Source organism: Mustelus asterias, chromosome 12 (assembly GCF_964213995.1).
Source record: "Mustelus asterias chromosome 12, sMusAst1.hap1.1, whole genome shotgun sequence".
Classification (NCBI taxonomy): Eukaryota; Metazoa; Chordata; class Chondrichthyes; order Carcharhiniformes; family Triakidae; genus Mustelus; species Mustelus asterias.
The window spans coordinates 27,699,619-27,718,592 of record NC_135812.1 but is presented as its reverse complement, the minus strand read 5'-3'; the positions used below and the strand labels follow the sequence as shown (position 1 = coordinate 27,718,592).

Sequence of the window (18,974 nt, the reverse complement as noted above, 5' to 3'; positions counted from 1 at the left end):
TCAGAAGAAAAAAAGCAGCAAGAACATGAGAAATAAAACCTGCAAGTTCCCCTCCAAGTCCCATACCATCCTGATTGGAACTCTTTTCCTTCACTGTCGCTGGGTCAAAACCTTGGAAGTCCTTCCTAATGACACAATGGGTTATCTACATCACATGAACTGCAGCAGTTCAAAAAGGTGATTCACCACCACCTTATCAAGGACAATGAAGGATGCTCCTTAAATGCTGGCCTTTTCCAACGACACTCACATCCCATGAAAAAATTGAAAAAGTCAAATAGAAAGCCAAATGTAACCTCATAACCTCTGCACACCGACTACTGTACAAGTGGGATAATCTATATGTAGTTTACTTGATCAGAAAATGACCAAGGTGAGATCATCAGATTTGAAATGGTATGTTTTTATTGCTTGACCAGATTTTGAATTTATACGGACAAAAGAACACACATTTATTTTGCACTTAAATAGAGAAATTCTTAGAGCATCAGACAACTGAACAACAAGTGGATATCAAGGAGAGAAAAGGGAACAATTAGGAAAGCACAAAGCACATTCAGAAGCAAGCGCCTTCAGCAAATGCCACATTTCAGAGCTTTGGGCCTCAGAGGAATTTCAACTGATTTATATTCAGGCGCTGTGTGGTTGAAACCAGCTGATAGGAGGCTCAATCCACATCTCAGTTTTTGGAATGGTATGCAGACCAGGAATCTGTCCAGAACAGTATTCCCCCATTTCGCATCAGTTTGAAACAATGTATTTTATTAAGATATTCCAGTAAACATGAATACATGATATGTTGGATTGATTTCATTGGAATAAGCTCAGTTGGGAGTAGTTTCCATCAAACACTTTGGATGTGTAGTTGAATTGTTTTGCAGCTCATCTGGCATCTTTTGGCCATGGGGAGCTGGGGTGGGATGGTCAGCAAGTCTTTGCCGTGCTGATTAATTAAATTAGTTGGGAAGTTGGTCAGTGTAAAGCAATCTGAAATGGAAGTCTGGAACAGAGGGGAATATGTTAAAAGTTGGGTGCAAAATGGGTAATACTGAGAGGTGTAAAGTGCAGGTGGGATTTAAATGGGATCCCAAGAAACAATGTCAATTCTCAAAACAGTGCAGGAGGCGGCTATTCGGCCCATCAAGTCTGCACCGACTACAATCCCAGCCTGGCCCTATCCCCATGCATTTACCCTAGCTAGTCCCCCTGACACGAAGGGGAAATTTAGCATGGCCAATCCATCTAACCTGCACATCTTTGGAGTGTGGGAGGAAACTGAAGCACTCGGAGGAAACCCACACAGAGATGGGGAGAATGTGCAAACTCCACACAGATGGTGACCCAAGCCGGGAATCGAACCCAGATCCCTGGCGCTGTGAGATAGCAGAGCCACCCGTGCTGCCATCAGGAACTAATGGAATTTGGAAAGAATAGAGCGAGGATGATGTGGGCCATAGTTCCTGGGTGGAGATGCAGCTCACCGCATTCTGGATAAGCTGTATATTAGGAAGACTCAAAGCAGAAGAGCCATCAAGTGCAGTGCAGAAGTTTAGGTGTGATATGTGTGGCTTAGGATTTCAGCAGAGGTTGAAACAGGGCTTGATAATGGATTAGATATAGGAAAGAAGCTCAGCTGGGATCAAGCAGACTAGTAGGGAGAAGTAAATCAAAGAAACTAAATTCTGGTATTGCAAGTCTATAGGAGTGAAGGCTAACAAGACGCAAGCTATTAGATTGATCAGTGCAGTATTCATGAATGCCATTCACTTCATCACATTGTACAATCTCTATCAAATCCATATTACCACATCCAGCAATAAAGCTCACAGCTATCAACCGAATTATCTGACATTTTATGAAAATAAATGAACAATTTGCACCCATTACAAAATGCAAAGCAAAATCAATAGACAGCGTCACCTACAACAGATTCTGTGCAATGTTCTAAGTTTACATACCTTTGCTTTATTTATTGAGCAATGGAGTGCATTGTTTTCCTGGTCGTACAGCAAGCTGAAATCTAATGTACCCAGGGTGGCTGGAAAAGGAAAGGAGATGGATTTACCATCAACAGAAACAGACCGAATAAAAAAAGTAATTTAGCAACTACCCATAAAATGACTTATCTTGTGGTGAAAGAAATGTTGAACATATAATTCTAATCGAGAAAACAATATGCATTCAAAGATAAGGGTACACCCAGTTAGCTATAAGTAATTTTGCTCCATTTATCATGTAGTTCATGTCTGTTTCTCTACGCCAAATTGTATGTGGCATTTTAATATATTAAAAAACTTCTGTTTTTCTATTCATTTACAAAAACTCTCTCATTTCTAATGTAAGGGCAGGTTTTGACTAAACTGTTTGCACTAAAGAAACTGAGTTGATATAATGGAAACAAACATTAATATTTATTATTTCATTGCTTTTGTTAGCACTATTAGAGTGGTGCAAAGACAAATCCAGGACTAGACTTAGCTGAGAGAAGCTGCCCGGGGAGTTCCAGTTCTTTCAGCAAGAACAAATGTCCAGGTAAGGTTACTGATCAGTCATGTGCGACTTATTATAATAAGTAGGATGAAGTTGGAAAATTATTTATAAGAGGTGGATCATGTGAACATTTGGGCAGCATGGTGGCTGCACTGTGGTTAGCACTGTTGCCTCACAGTGCCAGGGCTATCTGTGTGGAGTTTGTACATTCTCCATGTGCCTTCGTGAGTTTCCTCCGGGTGCTCCAGTTTCCTCCCACAGTCCAAAGATGTGCAGGTTCGGTAGATTGGCCGTGCTAAATTGCCCCTTAGTGTTCCAAGATGTGTTGGTTAGGGGGATTAGTGGGGTAAATGCACGGGGTTAAGGGGATAGGGTGGTGTGAGAGTGTCAGTGCAGACCTGATGGGTTGAATGACCTCCGTCTGCACTGTAAGGATTCTAAGTTAACAAAAGTATAAGACGGAATTATCTCTGGTGTTTAGCTTAGAATGACAAATCAGCAGAATTCACAAAAGCCAGGTAGAGCCCTAAAATTCAGTATAGCCATCTCTTCCATTTATAAAACAGGCCCCAAAGTGAGTGACACTAATCACACCTTAACTCTAGTGAGTCTGGTGAATTTTCTGGAGAAACCAAAGACCATTCTGAAAGTTTCCCATTTTGCTTTATGGAAGTGGATCTCCACCTGCCTCTTCGATAGGCACAATAGGCAGAACTGGTGAGGGAATTGATCCACGGCAGAGATGCCTAGTTTGGCAGTTTGCCTGTTCTAATTTGAGAAGGCAGACTCAAGGCTGGAAAATTAAGCGGGATAAGGTATACTTGCTTCCAGCTTTCAGAAGAGTGAAAGTGGTCCCCTCGTAGAGAGGAATGGTGGTGCCAGTGTTTGGGAAATCATGGGAGAGGTGGGAAGAGGGTTGGTGAAGCCATCCTGAGGTAGATAGGTACCTCAATTCCCCATAGCAGACATTTGCTACTCACGTAGATGTTGTCCAGCAGCCAAAACTGACAGGGCCAACACGGGTGGGATGGCAGCCCACAATTTTTCAGGACAATTCTATTTTAGTAAATACACAAATCATGAAGGTCCCACTCATTACTCAGTTAGTTACTCAGGATGGCACCGTGGCACAGTGGTTAGCACAGTGCCTCACAGCGCCAGGGACCTGGGTTCAATTTCGGTCTTAGGTCACTGCCTCTGTGGAGTTTGCACATTCTCCTCGTGTCTGCACGGGTTTCCACCAGGTGCTCCAGTTTCCCCTCACATTCCAAAGATGTGCGTGTTAATGTTGATTGACAATGATAAATTGCCCCTTAGGGTAAATACATGGGGTTATGGGGATAGGGCCTGGGTGGAATTGTTGTCGGTGCAGGTTCGATGGGATGAATGGCCTCCTTCTGCACTGTAGGGATTCTATGATTCTAGCTGATCTCAGCAATAGTGATGGCAGTGACAATATAATTGGCTTAGGCTTCCTTGGGTTAAGGAAGGGGACGATGATAAGATTACCATCCAGTGACATTGCAATAGGAAGTGTATGGACAAAACACAGCTTAATTATGATATCCCCATGTCCAAATAGCCCATTGACAATGTGTGTCGGCTCAAAATTAAAATAATGGGCATGTGAGCAATGTCTATGAAACTACTCCAATATAAATCAATGCCTTCAGGAAAGCAAGAAGGAAAATGTGACAGGGTACAAAATAACAGTGACATTTAATAACATTCCAATTCCAAAGCACAGACTCAATACTTCCTTGGAATCAGAAGACATGCTTTATGGCCCTCCGCGGTCATTTACATGCATAGAAAAATAAAAAGCTCCATTGCACAAATGTGATGCTGAAATCGGTGTCCCATTTAAACTGCAGTTATAGAAAAATGAGTTCCATTTTTAAACGATAAAACATTTACCCTTTGAATATTGAAAAGTGGTACGAGAAGTCTTTTTTAAAAAATGATTTTTTTCCTGCATTTTAGGTTCAGTCAGGTCAGATATTCTCGGGGACAAATGGAATCGTGGAACAAGACGGACTCCTTACGGCACCGGTGATACATTTTCTATTTCCTAGCACTAACTATCATTGTGTTCTAATAAATCCGGCGATGAATCAGAACGAGTTTCTGAGAAAAGGAGTCCAACTTTAGTTCATGTCGGACCATTATGCAATAAACTTCCAACTGGTCAACCCAAGTTGGATTTCAACCCAGGTTCCTGAAATTAGAAGGCAGTATGCTAACCTAATTTGCCACCAAACCTCCATTATTTAAAAGGGAGTTTATTTTTTATTCCTGTTGGGAGGAAGGGACTCAAACATGAATGGGAAAATTTTGCAGAGTATGGTGAAAGTTGGGACAAATTGGATAATTCATTAAAGAGCTGACACAGGTAAATAGACATAATCATATGTATCTGACCTGTTCCTGTAGCCCTTTGTTCCTTCTTTCTTGGATCATCTGTGTAATTTAATCATAAACCTTGACACTTTCTTGCCTCAACCAGCTTCTTCCTTGCTGCCATTAGACGTTTGAATGGACCCACCTTATATTAAGTCGATCTTTCTCTACACCCTAGATATGGCTGTAACATTACATTCTACACCCTCTCCATTCCTTCTCTATGTACGGTATGCTTTGTCTATACATCGGGCAAGGAACCATACTCTTCACTGCATATCAATACATGTGACAATAATAAATCAAATCACTAACATTGAACATGAATTCCAGAACCTCTCAATTTCATATAAAGAAGTTTCTTTGTTTTTAAGTTTCTATATTTAATTGTGCGTCTGTGGTCTCCAATTTCAGACCTCTCAATGGAAAGCTGGTTAGCAAATAGGAAGCAAAGAGTTGGCATAAATGGGTCTTTTTCTGATTGGCAGCCAGTGACTGGCGGTGTCCCGTAGGGATCTGTGTTAGGACCCCAAATGTTCATATTATCTATAATTTGGAAGAGGGAACTGAATAGATTATCTCCAAATTATCAGATGATTCAAAGTTGGGTGGGAGGGTGAGCTGCGAAGATGATGCAGAGGTGCTTCAGCATGATTTGGACAGGCCAAGTGTGTGGGCATCTGCATGGCAGATTAATGAGGATAAATAGGTAGCACAGTGGTTAGCACTGCTGCTTCACAGCTCCGGGGTCCCGGGTTCGATTCCCGGCTCGGGTCACTGTCTGTGTGGAGTTTGCACATTCTCCTCGTGTCTGCTTGGGTTTCCTCCGGGTGCTCCGGTTTCCTCCCACAGTCCAAAGATGTGCGGGTTAGGTTGATTGGCCAGGTTAAAAATTGCCCCTTAGAGTCCTGGGATGTGTAGGTTAGAGGGATTAGCGGGTAAATATGTGGGGGTAGGGCCTGGGTGGGATTGTGGTCGGTGCAGACTCGATGGGCCGAATGGCCTCCTTCTGCACTGTAGGGTTTCTGTGATTCTATGATTCTATGAAATGTGAGGTTATCCACTTTGGTAGCAATAATAGGAAAGCAGATTACTTGAATGGGTGTAAATTGAGAGGGGTGGATACTCAGCGAGACTTGTGTCCTCATGCATCAGACACTGAAAGCAAGCGCACAGGTACAGCAGGCAGTAAAGGTGGCAAATAGTATGTTGGCCTTCATAGCGAGAGGATTTGAATATAGGGATAGGGATGTTTTGCTGCAATTGTATAGGGTGCTGGTGAGGCCACATTTGGAGTATTGTGTGCAGTTTTGGTGTCCTTATCTGAGGGAGGATGTCCTTGTTATAGAGGGAGTACAGCAAAGGGCTATCAGGCTGATTTCTAGGATGGCAGGTCTGTCATATGAGAGACAAAGTCAGTTGGGATTATATTCATAGGAGTTTAGAGGAGTGAGAGGGGATCTCATCGAAACTTAAAATTCTAACAGGGTTAGACAGGGTAGATTCAGAAAGAATGTTCCTAATGGTGGGAGTCCAGAACTGGGGGTCATAGTTTGAGGATAATGGGGCAAACCTTTTAGAACTGAGGAGGAGAAATTTCTTCACCCAGAAGATGGCGAATGTGTGTAACTCACTACCACGTTGTCTGATTTCAAGAAAAAATTAGGTATAGCTCTTGGGGCTAAAGGGATTATGGATGGGAGGTCAGGATATTGAATTCTATGATCAGCCATAATCAAAATGAATGGCGGAGCAGGTTCGAAGGGCTGAATGGCCTAATTCTGCTTCTAGTTTCTAAACCCACTGTTACTATTTAGCGGTCCCCTTTCTTCCCCCAAAATTCTGAACACTTCTACCATTTTTACACTAATGAAAGAGGCCCAAATTTTCATATTTTTCTTTGTATTTCACGGCTTGGTGTTTCTTCATACCAGAAGCTTCTGGTGAACGTGTGTTGTACCCAATATCCTTCCTGTAGCAACTTCTCCAATTGCCTTGCTGATTGGCAGGATAGGGATGGATCTGACCCAGTCATGCACAAGTGTTTTTTTGATAAACTAGTGAGGCATACACATAGACTGCCCAAGATACTCTATTCACTTGAAATTTCCTGAGCAGAACAATATTAAAGCTTCCAAAACCAATACCCACCAGAATGGATATATTATAATAAATTAAATTAACTCATGTTCTATAGAAAATAAATCAATGTTAAAGAGAATATCAGTACACAGGCGCATACATACACACACAGCAGGCTCCTAATCAACTCCTCAATATGTATGTCACTTTCAGTCCTGCCAATAAATCAGAATATACAGGCATGGGCAGCAATTTTAAAATTGAGTGTTTTCTGAGAGTGTGCATATTCTTTTTAATTCATTTGTGGGACATGGGTGTCCCTGGCTGGCCAGCATTTATTGCCCATCCCTTGTTGCCCTTGGAGGGCAGTTAAGAGTCAACCACATTGCTGTGGCTCTGGAGTCAGAGTCACATATAGGCCAGACCAGGTCAGGATGGCAGATTACCTTCCCTAAAGGACATTAGTGAATTAGATGAGTTTTTTCCATCAACAATGATTTCATGATCATCAGTAGATTCTTAATTCCAAACATTTTTTAATCAAATTCAAATTCCACCATCTGCCGTGGCAGGATTCGAACCTGGATCCCCAGAACATTAGCTGAGTTTCTGGATTAATAGTCTAGCGATAATACCACTAGGCCATCAGCTCCGTGGATATTTACTCTCTCCCTACAAGAAAAAAATAATTTTATATTAAAAGTGATGCATTCTGTTTCATTTTAGGACACTGTTGAAACTGTTAATAGGCATTTTGTTACGATAGTAATTAGATCATTCGGATTATTAAGGCTACAGGGCAATTTTATTAATAGACAAAAAAATGCTCAGGTGCAACTAATATGAAATTAAAGATCAAGGTTATTGAAAATTTGCCTGAAAAACATATTAGTGCAGCACTGCTGATGTCTGTTTATAAAATTTATCAGGACAGCCTTGTTAGGAAGAATTTTATTTTTTTCTGCGCTTCACCAGTCTATGAAGAAATATGGCTGCCCTCCTACATTTGCTCTCCAAGGCCTGTTCAACAACAACATTCTGTCTAATGTAATTAGAAAAAAAACCGAGTGTTCAGATTACAAGCATTATTTATCAACTACTAGCTGTGAAATCCGAACAGACTGTTCCTCAATAGCATGATCCTTAATCCATCTTTCACACATCTTTGTACTTCAAACAAACACGACCATATTTTAGATTTCACTGTGTGATGGCAGAACGGATCTTTAACTCCATGCACAAAGCCCATTAACTCATGGATAGAATTGATTCAACACTGAAAAGGTGATTTAGTAGGAATGACGTTTTTGTCAGACCAAATGGCAATAGTCAAACTTCAACATGACCTTCACATTTAACGGGCCTTTTGTTTTCCTTCAAATATTTTTCAGGACAGGAATTTAAGCTCGCCATAATTTAGTGTTTCATACTGGTATCAAAAAATGGTCTCACACCCAGGCAAGAGCCATACTGAATGTCATGATTTAGACAATTTCAGAATGATTCAGCCTTTTCAGTGTCCTTCTAACCGAAGGCGATCTTTTCATTTACCTGAAATATCACTTACAGGGATTGCCTTTTAGAGGCTAAAATCACTACTGTATACTGTGGTTTAAATTCAGGCCTGAAAGTCTGTTCTGTAGCCTTCCTTCAGTGCTCGACTTAGGTTCTCTGCTTCATTCAGGGAAGTTGCCACGTGTCTTCATTCTTCATCATTCACTTGGTCTTATCCCTCTGGTTTCAATGGGTGCGATCTTGAGCCCACACTCACCGTCCACGGGAAATGGTGGCAGAGGCTAAAGATTAGGCGAAACCTGAGAAATTGTGGATCTCACCAGTGAGATGGTGACTTCCGATTTTTGCCACCCCCGTCGGTGACGTGATCAGGTTCATGCCCATAACAGGCAAGAGCCTGGATTACGTTCCTTTTACTATATCTACATGTTATTAAACACCTCCCCCACCAGATACTGACCCCTCCGTCATATATTCAAACCGCGCTGACATGGTGTACAACAGATTCATCCAGATGTGAACCTGAGTATTGCCCCTGGAGTAGAGGGACATGGCCAGGCAGTGACCCGACACTGCCCCCTCTGCAACCCCAGGGATGGGCCCCATTTATTTGTGATGGCGGGCAAGAGCAGACATGGGAGTAGGGGGATGCCAGCAATGACCATTTCGGGGGGGGGGGGGGGGGGGGGGATGGGCAGGTGCCTACATTAACTGTGTGGGTGGGGGGTGAAAGAGGAAGGGTCCGATGTTCGGTGGGAAAGTCAGGAGCCAGCACTGATCAGGGGAGGGGGAGGTGGCGCCCCTGTGACTTCCATGGTGGGCTGGGTGGGGGAGGTCATTGTTTGGTGTGTTGGGGGCACCCTATAAACATGACACCCCAATCTCAGTGCAGCCGGGCTTCACTGGTGAGTTGAGGCCCCTCTACATGACGGCATGAAATATACCCGGAACCAACACACTGCCATTTTGTGGTATGATTTCACCCAATGTCTTTGTATTTATAATGCACTATTTCCAGTGCCCAGTTTCCCATCTTTGCTTTGTTCCCAGAACTTAGTTCTTTTCACCACAAAAATCTGCTGGCATTGCCCACATGTGGCCTATTCATACATTTCAAATGTTGGCACTGAATGGTTTGGGATTTTCTTTTGACTGCTGTCTTTACAGGGGATGACACAAGACGAGTTGCTCTTGCAGAGGGCTGGCATGGATATGATGGGTGAAAAGGCCTCCAGCTGGGTTGTGATGATTCTACCATGTTCTTAAATATTCACGGCAGTCACTTACTGAACCTGCTACCCAATTCTTTCACTTTGCGCAAAAAGCAACCGCAAATAAAATTGGTGACTTGTGTCCTAGCAACGGAGAAAGTTTTGTTGAGAGGCAAGATTCCTCTAACCAAAGAGGAGCCAGCAACTTGTATCTATAAAGTATCTTCAATGGCAGTTAATACCAAGGCACTTTACAAGAGAATTAAACAAAATGTGACACTGAGCCATATAAGGAAACATTAGGACAGGTGGCAAATGCTTCGACAAATAGCGAGGTTTTAAGCTCCATCTTGTAGCGGCATCTTGGGGTGACACACTGGCACAGTGGTTAGCACTGCTGCCTCACAGCACCAGGGACCCGGGTTCGATTCCCGGCTTGGGTCACAGTCTGTGCAGAGTTTGCACATTCCCCCCGTCTGCGTGGGTTGTCTCCGGGTGCTCCGGTTTCCTCCCACAGTCCAAAAGCTGCGCATTGGCCATGCTGAGTTCTCCCTCAGTGAACCCGAACAGGCGCCGGAGTGTGGCAACCAGGGGCTTTTCACAGTAACTTCATTTCAGTGTTACAGTAAGCCTACTTGTGACACTAATAAAATAAATTTTAACTTTAGGGGAGAAGATATTGCAACCTCAACAGTTGAAGGTATAGCCAATGTGGGAATGCGCAAGAGGCTGAAATCAGAAGAGCTGAGGACTGCATGGCTGGAGGTGGTTACAGACAGAGGGAGGAGTGATTATATCATTAGCGGCGCAAGTTTACGACATGGAAAGAGGACATTCTGCTCATCATAAAATCTCTACAGCACAGAAGGAGGCCTTTTGGCCCATCGAACCTGCACCAACAACAATCCCACCCCATCCCCGTAACCCCATATATATATCCTTCTAATCCCTCTGAAACTAGGGTCAATTTAGCATGGCCAATCAACCTAACTAGCACATCGGAAAACCGAAACAAATCCCATCCCAGTACTTTAATGCCTTCAGCTGATAGAACTTATAGCTGAAATAAATACACACGTGTACAAAGTGGGCACCCACTGCCACTGCTACCAATGAACAGATAGGCTTTAAATTAGAATTCACACCGACACGAAGAGTCAGTATTGTCCATTTCTTATCAAACTCAGCACATTTTACTGTGCATGTCAAAGCAAAAAGGATAGCTGATGACATCTGTAAAATGTCTGTAAGTCTGTGTTACATGCAGTGGCTAATTTGTTATTATTTAATTGGGCATTTGAACAATTGTGGAGTGGAGCATTTCTTAGCTGGTGAAAAATACCCTCATTTATTGTGCCAGTTATACCAAGGTGAACGGTGTCTGCTTCATGTCCATGTACAGCAGTCACAACTTAACTCAAATGCTAGTTAAGTCAAAGTCTAACATTTTTGGTCGTATCATATTTAGTCCGTATATACTCGCAGTCATTTTGATAGTGGCCATTTCCTGACAACATGATTCGCAGCCATGTACATTGGCCACACGATGAGGCCATTCAGCCCACTCTCTCGGTGCTGGCTCTTCGCTGGAGCAATCAAAAACTAATTTCAGTCTCCAGTTCCCTTCCTGGCTGTATATGCTCTTCTACAAATTTTTTCTCTATTTTCACTTAAAAATACAATAATTTCTTCCTCGACCAGTCCCAATGGCTAAATATTCCAAGCTCCAAAATGCTCTTAGTAAAAACAAAACCTGTGACCCTTTCTCCCCACTCCCTTAGTGAACTTTAAAATGACAGCCCATTGCCATCATCCATCATTCAATGGAAATTGTCTTTCCCAATTCATTCTTATCACAGAATTTTGGAACCTTCTTTTCCTGTGAGGTATTCATGGAAATAATCCAAATAGCTCAAGCCCCTCGGCAGAACTTCAACTCCCCTATCCCCAACATCGGTCTGATGAAACTATGCCATACAGCCACGATGTGTTTGATCTCACTTCTATAGTGATGCACCCAAAACTGAACACACTACTCCATCGAATGTCGAATCACTGCCAACCTCAGCCTTATCACTATTTCTGTGCTCCTGCATTCTATACCTGATGTTAACAAGCACTTTATGACTTTATCTGGCAGCACTTAGACTTTCAGGAATGTATCTCGCTCTTCCTTCATATTCCTGTATCTTCTCATTGAGTGCATGCTTCAGTTTTACTTTCCCTTCCCACACCTATCTGCACTAAATTCCACTTGGCATCCATCATTCCATCACAATAATTTGTCCACTTCCTGTAATCTTTTACAGTCTTCTAAACAAATATCTTATATCTAACCCATTTATACAGTCCACGAACTAAAGTCGGACCATAATCGTGGCAGATTACTTCTAACCCCCTTTTCTAGTTTGAGCACCATCCATCTACCCCAAGCTTTGGCTTCCGATCCATTTATAAACCTTCCATCCATACTTTTATATTTCTTCATGTGCCACTCAGATGAGTTTTAATTTAACAAGCCTCTTACAAAACACAATCAAATGTGTTCTGAAAATCCATATGCATTGCATCTGGTGCATTCCGAACTAGGTACTTCTTTTTAAAAACGTTAAATTTGTTTGTCAAACAACCTCTGCCACTACACGGTTTTGTGATCTGAAGGGGACTGGATTACAATGGGGGTTGGCAGAGAAATAGTTAAACCCTATCTGAAATATTGTCTTCAGCTGTGGATACTAACAGCTCAGAAATGACAGACTGACCTCGGAGGAGAAGTCCAGATTCACCAGAATTACAGGGTTAAAATATGAGAATAGGTTGAAAAATTCCTGAGAACATGCAGAAGATGTCTATACTCTGGTCAAAAGGGTTTGATTGGATAGATAAACAAGAACTGGGAATCAGAAGTCAGTGCAGTAACACGGTGGTTAACACTGTTGCTTCTCAGCGCCAGGGACCCAGGTTCAATTCCAACCTTGGGTGACTGTGTGGAGTTTGCATGTTCTCCCCGTGTCTGTGTGGGTTTCCTCCGGGTGCTCCGGTTTCCTCCCACAGTCCAAAGATGTGCGGGTTAGGTTGATTGGCCATGCTGAATTGTCCCTTCATGTCCCAAGATGTATAAGTTAGGGGAATTAGTGGGGTTACGGGGATAGGGCCTGGGTAAGGTGCTCTGTCAGAGAGTTGGTCCAGATTCGATGGGCCGAATGTCCTCCTTCTGCACAGTAGGGATTCTATAGGAATTGGCAATTCTGCCCCCCCCTCAGCCTGCTCCACCATTCAGTATGATCATGGCTGATCTCATCTCCACCTTCCGCCCCAAAACCCACTACCAATTAAAAACCTATCTGTCTCCTCCTCAAACTTGAGTGTTCTGTTGTCCACTGCACCCTGGGAGAGAGTTCAACAGATTCACGACTGAGTGAAGTAATTCCTCCTCATTTATGTTTTAAATCCATCACCCCTTAGTCTAAAACTGCAGCCTTCATTCCAGATACAAAAGTAGAACTACTTCCCTGGGAGAGAGAACCAAAAATGAGGTAACATTTAATTACGGCCAGGCCATTTAGAAGGAAAATTAGGGAAGCATTTTATCGTACAAAGGGTGGTAGAAACTTGGACTTACCTCCTCCCTTCCCCTGCAAAAGTATACAGGGCTGACACAATTGGAGTTTCCAAGACTGTGATTGGTAAATGTTTGGTCGGTAAAGGCATTGGAGGGACATTGAGTCAAGGTGAGTAAGTGGAGTCGAAGTACAGATATAATTGACCAGAGGAACAGGTTTGAGAGGCTCAATGGCCTTTCCTGTTCCTATCTACCCTGACATTGGACAATGTGTTAAATACGGCTAAGCAGGTTTCACAGCAGGAAAGCAAATACTTGTCTCATGCTTTATAACTCAAAGCATCTATGGATTTTTAAAAATCAGTTCTTTATTTTGAATAGCTTGATTAAAAATAAGAGCAATCTGGTCTGCAATCTGGTCTCCAGGGCCTGATGGGATTATATCCTAGAATATTGAGAGGGGCAAGGGAGGACATTGCTGGGGCCTTGAGAGAAATGTTTGTATCCTCACTGGCTACATGGGAGATCACAGTAAGAGTGTTAACAACACCAGGTTAAAGTCCAACAGGTTTTTTTGGTAGCAAATGCCATTAGCTTTCGGAGCGCTGCTCCTTCGTCAGATGGAGTGGAAATCTGCTCGCAAACAAGGCACACAGAGACACAAAATCAAATTACAGAATACTGATTAGAATGCGAATCCTTACAACCAACCAAGTCTCAAAGATACAGACAATGTGAGTGGAGGGAGCATTAGGCACAGGTTAAAGAAATGTGTATTGTCTCCAGACAGGACAGCCAGTGAGATTCTGCAAGTCCAGGAGGCAAGCTGTGGGGGTTACCGAAAGTGTGACATGAACCCAAGATCCCAGTTGAGGCCGTCCTCATGTGTGCGGAACTTGGCTATCAGTTTCTGCTCAGCGACTCTGCGCTGTCGTGTATCGTGAAGGCAGCCTTGGAAAACGCTTACCCGAAGATCGGGCTGAATGCCCGTGACCGCTGAAGTGCTCCCTCCATCTTCACATACATGGGAGATCCCAGAGGATTGGAGAATAGCCAATGTTGTTCCTTTGTTTAAGGGTAGCAATTACAGGCCGGTGAGCCTTACATCAGTGGTAGGGAAATTATTGGAGAGGATTCTTCGAGACAGGAATTATTCCCACTTGGAAATAAGTGGACGTCTTAGCGAGAGGCAACATGGTTTTGTGAAGGGGAGGTTGTGTCTCACGAACTTGATCGAGTTTTTCCAAGGAAGTGACGAAGATGATTGATGAGGGTAGGGCAGTGGATGTTGTCTACATGGACTTCAGTAAGGTCCTTGACAAGTTCCCTCATGGCAGACTGGTGCAGAAGGTGAAGTCGCATGGGATCAGAGGTGAGCTGGCAAGGTGGATACAAAACTGGCACGGTCAAAGAAGACAGAGAGTAGCAGTGGAAGGGTGCGTTTCTGAATGGAGGGCTGTGACAAGTGGCGTTCCTCAGGGATCAGTGCTGGGACCTTTGCTGTTTGGATATGAGGAAAATGTAACTGGATTGATTAGTAAGTTTGCGGATGACACAAAGGTTGGTGGATTTGCAGATAGCGATGAGGACCATCAGAGGATACAGCAGGATATAGATCGGTTGGAGAGTTGGGCGGAAAGATGGCAGATGGAGTTTAATCCAGACAAATGTGAGGTAATGCATTTTGGAAGGTCTAATACAGATAGGAAATATACAGTAAATGGCAGAACCCTTAAGAACATTGATAGGCAAAGGGTCTGGGTGTACAGGTACACAAGTGGCAATGCAGGTGGAGAAGGTAGTCAAGAAGGCATACGGCATGCTTGCCTTCATCAGCCGGGACATTGAGTTTAAAAATTGGCAAGTCATGTTGCAACTTTATAGAACCTTAGTTAGGCCGCACTTGGAATATAGTGTTCAATTCTGGTCGCCACACTACCAGAAGGATGTGGAGGCTTTGTAGAGGGTACAGAAAAGATTTACCAGGATGTTACCTGGTATGGAGGGCATTAGCTATGGGGAGAGGTTGGAGAAACTTGGTTTGTTCTCACTGGAACGACAGAGGTTGAGGGGCGACCTGATAGAAGTCTACAAGATTATGAGGGGCATGGACAGAGTGGATAGTCAGAAGCTTTTTCCCCAGGGTGGAAGAGTCAATTACGAGGGGCACAGGTTTAAGGTGCGAGGGGCAAGGTTTAAAGGAGATGTACGAGGCAGATTTTTTTTTTTACACAGAGGGTGGTGGGTGCTTGGAACTCGTCGCCGGGGGAGGTAGTGGAAACAGATACAGTAGTGACTTTTAAGGGGCATCTTGACAAATACATGAACAGGATGGGAACAGAGGGATATGGTCCCTGGAAGGTTAGGGGGTTTTAGTTCAGTCATGCAGCATGTTCGGTGCAGGCGTGGAGGGCCGAAGGACCTGTTCCTGTGCTATAATTTTCTTTGTTCGTACAGTGCAGAAGAGGCTCTTTAGCCCATCGAGTCTGCACCAACACAGTAGAAACACCTGAACTCCCACGTAATCATATTTACCAGCACTTGGCCCTTAGGCCTGAATGTTGAGACGTGCCAAGTGTTCATCCAAATACTTTTTAAAGGATGTGAGGCAACCCACCTCTACCACCCTCCCAGGCAGCACATTCCAGACTGTCACCACCCTTTGGATGAAAAGGTTTTTCCTCACATTCCAACACCCATCACCGCCCCACCACCCACCACCCCGCCCCCCCCGCTCGCTCACCCACCCCCCCCCCCCCCCCGCCCGCTCCCCCCCGCTCGCTCACCCACCCCCCCCCCCCCCCCCCCCCGCCCGCTCCCCCCCACCAAATCTCCTGTCCCTCACCTTGAACCTATGTCCCCTCGTGACTGACCCCTCAACTAAGGAGAACAGCTGCCCCTTATCCACTCTGTCCATGTTCCTCATAAATGTTGTACACCTCGATCAGGTCGCCCCCTCAGTCTTCTCTGCTCCAACGAAAACAACCCAAGCCTACGCAACCCCACTTCATACTTAAATATTCCATTCAAGGCAACATCCTGGTGAATCTCCTCTGCACCCCTCCAGTGCAATCATATCCTTATGTCTATTAATTTCTAGATTCACACAAATCAGAGCTTCTGAAAGTCTTTGGCTGTTCCCATTTTAATAAGTAATGAAGCAAATGGCAGAGTCTGTAGAAGTTTAATAAAATGAATTGATGTAGATTTTTTTAACATATCACCATATATTAACCAATAAATAACACTGGCAGACTGGAAATTTGGATCAGAACATTTAAATAGCAGTATAATTGAGAGTTCAGTGAAGACAGATTTAGTTAATATTCTCGTAACTGAGTTACAAGTAGTGTACTGTAGATTTTTTATCAATGTCTAAAGCCATCAAGGAGCTTTTAAATTCAATATATTTGACAGGCCTTTTCCGCTCAATTTCCTAACTACCGTTGAAAGCATTTTCAGGAATTACATTGCATAGAACATTCCAATTCAGTGATAAATAACATTAGGAATCTGATTCCCGACATCAGCAGGAAGGCTGGGCTGGCGGCACGGTGGCACAGTGGTTAGCACTGCTGCCTCACAGCGCCAGGGTCCCAGGTTCAATTCCAGCCTCAGGTCACTGTCTGTGTGGAGTTTGCACGTTCTCCCCGTGTCTGCGTGGGTTTCCTCCGGGAGCTCTGGTTTCTTCCCACAATCCAAAGATGTGCGGGTTAGGTTGATTGGCCATGATAAATTGACCCTAGTGTGCGTGTGGATTATGGGAGTACCACCTGGGTGGGATTGTGGTCGGTGCAGACCCGATGGGCCGAATGGCCTCCTTCTGCACTGTAGGGATTCCATGATTCTATGTTAACAACTGGGCTTCAGCATGTTCCATTCCAACTATCTGTTCAAAAAGAGAGAAGGGCAGTAAAGTGGCCAGAAGCCACACCTTGGGAACAGCTGGGGGTGTTTGCGGAACAACAAGGTGAATGCTCCAGAAAGAAAACTCCATCTTGGTATGGCGCGAGTGAAAGCCCAGGGCAGGGATGGCCCAAGGTTTCTTCACGGCTCCCGGAGGAGCACTTCACAAAGGAAATTAAAAGCAAATATCGTGGGGAAAAAAAAAATCATACTTAGAATCATCAAATCCCTACAGTGCAGAAGGAGGCCTTTCAGCCCATCAAGTCTGCACCAACTCTGACAGAACATCTTACCCAGGCTCCATCCCCATATTTACCCCACTAATCCCCCTAACCTACACATCTTGGGACACTAAGGGAAATTTATCATGGCCAATCTACCTAACCTGCACATCTTTGGACTGTGGGAGAAAACCGGAGCAGCCGGAGGAAACCCAAGCAGACATGGGAGAGAATGTGCAGACTCCACACAGATCGTGATCCAAGGCCGGAATTGAACCCGGCTCCTTGGCGCTATGAGGCAGCAGTGCTAACCACTGTGCCACCATGCTTTCACTTGCTTGGCCCCTTCTCGCCCTAGCTCCTATTCCCAGGAGGTTTTGCCATCCCTTCGTCCCAGCTCGGTCCTTCAGTTAAAATGGCAACTCAAAGCTCCAACGACAACCTTGGATCCCTGACTGCATATTTAATCCTGATGATTTGGGGTGGGTGTCCTCGCTACCTGCATTTTCAAATTGCAGTGGCCCAGATTGAGGTTGGCCCCAGGTAGGTAGAGCGAGGGCGGGGAAGGTGTAATTAGTTATTTGGCAATTGGTTGGTTCAATCATTTTTAATACAGTTCTGAAAATATTGAAATGGGTAACAGCCTGATAGATGTCTCTCTGCCAAATATTGTTCATTTATGCTGAAATTATTTGTGAAAGGCTGCTAATTTGACTCGACCATGGATATGGCATTTATTGGTAAGAAAATGTAGAACGTGCAAGTCTTATATGTACCTACTTATTTTTCCCCATCCCTGTGGTCTTTAAATTGCACTGTTAACACATGATCACTTAAAATTGTCCATGAAATTCCTTTGTTCATTATTTCAATAGAGATATTAGTCTATTTATCCTGAATGAATTAATATCTGCAGTTTAAATTGCAGACACAGAAACTTCATATAGACACAGATTATGTATCACTATGCTAATATTCAGTCATTTCAAGGCTTATGAGATTTGTTAAAATGCAAATTAATTATTTTTGCCCCCCTTGGAATTACCAGTATACTTAGAATTATAAGCAACATGGCTATGAAGATTTTCAGTATTAAATCTTTGATTGAATATGCAAATAATTATTGCATCGAGGAAGATTCTGCACATTGAGTAATCTATCAACTAGGCATCAATACTGACCGACTGGAATTTTGAAATCGCTCAATCGGAAATCATTTTTACAATAGTACACAATATTACTGACAGATAGATATTCAAACCACTTGTCACACTAAACGAAGCTATAGAAAAACAACATTCAAATGCACACTGCATTCTCGTACCGACCTTGGCATGCATGTCAAACACTGACAACCTGTGCTTACTTTGTACTTCTATTACCGTCGGCACTTGAATCTCATGTTGGTATTTTTGCAAACCCTCCAGCCTAGTGTGACTAAGATGTAGGTGCCCTAGCTCTTGCCATTGCTGGCATGGATGTGTCAACCCTGAGCAGTCACTGGCATAGAAACTCCAACTTTGAGAATTACACTAGGTAGTCAAACCTTACAATCACTTATACATACCAACTCTCGAGTTGCCATTG

General features: G+C 43.6%; 1 protein-coding gene across 1 annotated transcript in view; it reads right to left on the bottom strand.

Annotated features, from left to right (window-relative positions):
* The window catches only part of LOC144501333 (double C2-like domain-containing protein beta), a 297,483-nt gene that overhangs the window by 244,325 nt on the left and 34,184 nt on the right, over nucleotides 1-18,974 (bottom strand). The window contains exon 2 of the mRNA XM_078224962.1: nucleotides 1,959-2,038. Within this exon, the coding sequence (XP_078081088.1) occupies nucleotides 1,959-2,038 (80 nt within the window). The remainder of the gene's footprint in view (nucleotides 1-1,958; nucleotides 2,039-18,974) is intronic.